General features: G+C 38.6%; 1 protein-coding gene across 8 annotated transcripts in view; it reads right to left on the bottom strand.

The window, feature by feature from the left end:
* Positions 1-777: 777 nt before the first annotated feature.
* MGAM (maltase-glucoamylase) overlaps positions 778-6,000 on the bottom strand; it is a 96,870-nt gene continuing 91,647 nt past the window's right edge. For all 8 annotated transcript variants that reach the window (XM_070788281.1, XM_070788279.1, XM_070788285.1 and 5 more), the window contains 3 exons: positions 4,791-4,840; positions 3,655-3,825; positions 778-1,804 (listed from right to left, as the gene is read on the bottom strand). In XM_070788281.1, coding sequence (XP_070644382.1) covers positions 1,721-1,804; positions 3,655-3,825; positions 4,791-4,840 — 305 coding nt within the window. In that variant the 3' untranslated portion in view covers positions 778-1,720. The remainder of the gene's footprint in view (positions 1,805-3,654; positions 3,826-4,790; positions 4,841-6,000) is intronic.

The following is a 6,000-nucleotide window of genomic DNA, read 5'->3' as shown; positions in this document are numbered from 1 at the left end:
ACATGAGTATAGAAGTATAATCTGGCTTCCTGGCATCAAAAAACAAAAAAAAAAAAAAAAGAAAGAAAGGGGGAAGGTGGGAGTGATGAATTAGGAGTAGGGGCATTAATAGATACATACTACTGTATTTAAAATAGATAAGCAGCAAGGATTTACTACGGACATGTTCTCTGTGTGGAAACAGTATTCAGTATCTTATAATAACCTATAATGGAAAATAATCTGAAAAATATATATGTATGTATTAACATATACATATATAGCTGAATTACTTTGATGTACAACTGAAACTAACACAATATTGTAAATCAACTATACATCAATTTTAAAAAGAAAAGAAATTAAAAAGACATAGAAAAGTAAACACTATCTCCAATATACTCATTTTCAAGTAATACTTAAATATCTTTGTTAAACATTAGTATGTAATTTCTTTGTTCTCAAATTCTAACCATCTAGTGTTTTAACCAATACCATTCCAAATTCTGTTTTTTCCAGGGTTGATATGTTACCCAATATAGTAATTTTTATGATGATTAAAACAACAATCATCTAAGTACACTCTCCCACAAACCTAAGCCTTAAGAGAAACCCATGCCAGAGACATAAGGAAAAGGGTGGATAATCACAGGTCTGTTCATTCCACTGGTGAATTACCCTGCAGGCACTCTGATGCCAAAGAGAACAAGACCAGTTCACAAGGGTTGGCTGAATAAGAAGAAGTCTTAATGCCGAAGTGAGATTACCCATGCTCAGATTACCACAGAATTCAAAATCTCTTGTAAATCTGCTCATTTATTTTCCTTTGGCATATAAATTGCATGCATTTGTGTGAATTGTGGTTATGTACATTAGGCACAGAATAGAGAAATAAGATTTACACATTTCAAAGCACACCACAGTAAAAAGAAATAAAATAAGTTACTTTTTACATTCAAACTCCTTCCTTCAACTTTGCCTGCTCAAATCTCACCCCAGCCCTATTCCCTTGTGTTAAGAATTTCCTCCTAACCCCTCCTCTTGCTTTCAAATGAATTGGCTCTTCCTTCCTCCTTCCAATGAGGCTGCTATTCTTCATATTTTTGCGTTATCCTTTTACTTGTCATGATTACTTTTGTCCTTATCACCTGCTGTCTCTCACCTTTCCTACTTATCTTCCCTGCATTTGCCTTTTCTTCCCTTTGGCTCATGCTCTTAGCATACTATCCCATCTCCTTATAACCACCTGGCAGATGTTCTTTCTGGATTTTTTTTTTTTTTTTTTTGTGGTGTTAGTTAACTCCAGGACCTGACCTGCCCTGGAAAGCTGTAGCTTGTGTATTTAGCAGGAGTGGGTCCATCACCTAATTACACACACATACACATGCACACATGCTTCATCATGGACCCAGTGCATCTTCAGTCAATATATGATGAGCCATCAGTACATTCTAATCACACAGAGACATTAAGATAACCCACAGTTTTCCACACCTCCCCCCAGCTTATTCCACAGGGCTAAACCACAGACCAAACAAAACAAAACTAAGAAAATATTTTAGCCATACTGGGTATACACTGATTAGCAACACACAATAATTTTATGAGCATGAAGCATTGGGTTGGCCAAAAAAGTAGGTTCAGGTTTTTCTGTAACATCTTGAGGAAAAACCCAAACGAAGTTTTTTGGCCAACCGAATATACAAGTAGTTTCAAAGCCATCTGAGGTTAGGATCTTGCTCTAAAAATTCGGCGTGCTTCTCCACATCAATGAAGTGAAATTATGTAGGCTGATGTTTCTGCTGGTCACATCAATATTTAACACCTGTTGGGAATCAAAGAAAAAGTATTGGACATCTGGTGATGGAAGTTTCCTGCAGTTGAACAAAACAGACAGAAGCCAGTGATCCACAGACACTTTCACAAGTCATTGCCTAGCTTCCAGACCACCCTCAGATTTTCAGGTGAGAAGGGTGTTTCTTAATCCCTTAGAGTACAAAAAGCATTCAGTGATAGGGAAAAGATGACAAGACCCTAAATATTGAAACACACAACCACTGCAGAGAAGCAATTGCACAGATAAATTGGAGACAATGCTCTCATTTCCATTACTCGGAGCTCTCCTTTTGTTTCCCACTTCTCCTATTCCCTCATAGTGCCTTGATGATTGTCCAGAAAGAGTCGATATTTCAGTATTTTTTTCTAGGCAAATACTTTCCATAGTTTCACCACACGTGCAGCAGTCAGCTTGTGTGTCAGCAACAAACTTGGGCAAAGTCCTTTATAAGCTCTTGGTAGAGCTGGGGAAGTTGGTTGACAAGAAAACCACAAACATGAGGAAACAAATAAAAACACAAAACTGAAGGAAATCTTTTGTTTCAGGCCTTGTAATCAGAAAGGATTATGAGAGAAAAACAGTTCTGTGCAAAGCAAGAAGCAAGCACATAAGGAAACAGCCCATTTACCATGAGGCTCGGTACTAGGACCACTGCACTGCAGTAATTCCAAGGTACAGATTTTTCACATATTTAATATTCAAGATCTGTTCTACAATCAACAGCCTCGGAATTACTGTGAACAAGTAGCTCTCCTGACGACTGTTCGTCTGTGTGTGTGTGAACTTCATTGTTATTACTGGTATTATGAATGGACAGACTGCAAACTACTTAAAGATTATTTCAGAAATGAATATAAATCTTTACTGACAGTAAAATAAAGAAAATGCTATGATGAAAACTTGTATAAGACATATAAGTGGCTTTGGAGAAAATTTCATAGACAGCAGTGAAAGAATTTCCACAAAAAGATGTATCACCAATACCTCTGATAATAGAGAGGAGATACCTTAACCAATTCCATGCCACATAGCCTCCTGTTAAAATAATAAAGTAAATTAAAAAAAATAAAGTAAATTAGATGTTACCATAGAAATTTAAATATTTCATGTAAGTTATTTAATTATGAAATTCAGTATTTAATTTACTTAATTGTTAAATATTAAGGCAAATATTTAATTTAAATAGTAACTTAAAGTAAATTAAAATTTTACATAGAAACTTAAATCGAAGAGAATGTGTGATACAAATTGGCTAAGATATGTCTAATATCTCCTCACATTCAGAGTTTACCTCTTTTAAATTATTAATACTTTGATGCAGATGTCTCAATGTCCATGTGTCTCTACCCAACATTTTCCTCTGTAGTATCATATTAAAATGATAAAAATCTCTGTTTAAAGGAGTTTTGTTAAAGCTTCTGTACTTTTAAGTAGAAGTTTTAAGTGAGAGGAAAGCATTGTCTCATGCTTTTGTAATCTTGTTTTCTTTCTTTGTGGCACATGAAAAAATGCAGCAACCTTTAACTGATGGGTGTCTTATAATTGATGAAAGGCAGTAGTTAAAGCTGTTTGAGAAGTAGATCAAAGACAAGTTTTCCTTAAGTTTGCAGACAGGAGGACATACATGACAGATAAGGATCCAGACCATCAATTCCAGATGGTGACAAACTCTGAACTTTCCCTTCATTTCTATGTTGTCCACCCAGACACCCTGAACACAGAGGGATTCCAGAAAGGCTTTGCAGGAGAGGGTGTTGTTGGGAATGGGAGCAGGCAGGAATTGCACTCCATAGCTCAGGGTTGGGAAATACCATTTGGACTTTGAACTGGTCACAAACCTGTGTTGTAGAGTTGTAGGAGAAGGTGGGTGTTATAACCACGCCACTTGCAGAGATGCTGACACTGGAAATGGAGTCACTGCCCACTCCCCAGACCTCAAAGTAGCCCAGTCTCAAAGGGTTTGTATTGCTGATGTAGTTGTTGAAAATTATATGACTGTGCATCATATTCTGTCAATTGGAGACAAAAGAAACGAGAGGACGGGGAAAAAAAAACAGCAAAATTTGTTCAAATTTCTTACAACCGCTTTTTAGGCACAGATGTAGAGCATGAAATAAGAATTTAAGAGTCCCCACCTTGTGACCTTGTACAGTGAGACCATGGTTTTAGCATTCTGCCTCCTATCGCCAGCCATCACCCAACTTTGCACTGGTTAAACACCAGTAAGGTCTCTAGAGTCACCCCAACTCTAAGGAAACAAAGAATCTCAGCTAGCAGGAACCTTTATATTCCACATGTGGAGAAGTAACACAGTATGCCAATCATTCCAAGGCAACATAGGAACAAGGGCTAGAAAACATTGAAATGGTCTGCCCATCTTGCTTGGTGAATTGGACTAAGTTACTGATGAAATATGAGTGCATTTAATCACAGAAAACTTCCTGGGAGCACTTGACATCTCTATCTGAAGTCTAGAGAAAGGGTAAGATGCAAGTTAGGGTTAGGACTCTTGAGAGTTTCTTGGACTGCAAGGAGATCCAACCAGTCCATCCTAAAGGAGATCAGTCCTGGATGTTCATTGGAAGGACTGATGTTGAAGCTGAAACTCTAATACTTTGGCCACCTGATGCGAAGAGCTGACTCATTTGAAAAGACTCTGATGCTGGGAAAGATTGAGGGCAGGAGGAGAAGGGGACAACAGAGGATGAGTTGGTTGGATGGCATCACTGACTCAATGGACATGAGTTTGGGTAAACTCCGGGAGTTGGTGATGGACAGGGAGGCCTGGCATGCTGCGGTTCACAGGGTCGCAAAGAGTCGGACACGATTGAGCACCTGAACTGAACTGAAGGTGCAAGTTAGTAACGTGAACAGTGAAGGAATTCTAAGTGATGATGTATATCCTACGACGTCCAGCACCCTAGTAAGCTGGCAGAACCCTACATTCACCCTTCATAGTCCCAGCCACACTCACCTGGCTGACGGAAAAGTGGGCCAGGTAATAGAGTCCTTTTTCATAGGTATCTGCAAACAAACAACAAAGTAAGCATGACCTGGAACTACACCCTAGAATTCTAACGGCTTACCTATCTTGGTTGGGAAAGTAAGGATGTTTTTTGTTCGTGATCTTTTTAAATTTTATTTTTCTTCTTTACAGACTTTCATTCTGAGAGAGATGAGTCAGAATCTGCCCCCAACCTCAGTTTACACAGACTGTCTGAAACAAGTGTATACAGATGCCTCAGTCTAACAGAGTCCCCTCCTATAATGGCGTTTTCTAACATCATTCTTAATCCTCTTCTCTCTTTTGTGATTCCCAGCTTCTTGGTAGTCACCTCGGAATTCCCAAATTTCTTCTGCTAGAGACACATATATGCACACACGTGCATGCACACCCACATCACAAACAGCAAGACTGGTGTACAACTGGTCGGTTAATCTTGGGTGGTTTTAGGCAATTTTTTAAATGCAGTCTCCAGAGAAGAGACTTTTTTGTTCTTATCCTTAATTTATGCCACAGGTCCAGGGAGAATATCTTCAAGGATGGACTAGCCAAAGCCTTACTATTACAGGTACTTCCCCACAACACACCCTAACTCTGTGGCTTCCTCCCTCTTCCCCAGAGGCTTGCCTCTTTCGGAGCTCCTTATCACTCAGTCAGAAGACACTGCCTATCCTCTAGAACTGTGCTGTCTGAGATAGCAGCCACTAGACGAATGTAGCTATTTAAATTTAAATTAATTACAATCAAATAAAATTTAAGCTTCGGTTGCTCAAATACTCTTGTCACATTCTAAGTGCTCAACAGTCACATATGCCTAATTGCTACCATGTTGGACAATCCAAATACAGATCATTTCCATTGTTACAGAAAGTTCTATTGGACACCCCTGGGCATAGAAATAACAATAGTACTTGAGACATCCTTCTGAGAGTTTACTAACTCCTGTAAACTCTTAATAGAAACCGCCTCCTCCGAATAATAGCACAGCTATTGCTTTTCTTAGTGGAACACGTAATTAGGGAATTGCCTTTGAACATAAACCATATATGGAAGTATAGCTCAGTTGGCTGCAAAGAAACTTTCCCTACAGCTCCTTATATTGCCCTTTTTCACAATGGATTAGGACAGCTAGATAATGGTGAGAGATTCTGAACTAAGCTTCACATAGATGAGGCACAAA

This window comes from Bos indicus, chromosome 4 (assembly GCF_029378745.1).
Source record: "Bos indicus isolate NIAB-ARS_2022 breed Sahiwal x Tharparkar chromosome 4, NIAB-ARS_B.indTharparkar_mat_pri_1.0, whole genome shotgun sequence".
Classification (NCBI taxonomy): domain Eukaryota; kingdom Metazoa; phylum Chordata; class Mammalia; order Artiodactyla; family Bovidae; genus Bos; species Bos indicus.
Note: the sequence above shows the minus strand (reverse complement) of the source record. Positions and strands in the feature narration are given on the sequence as shown.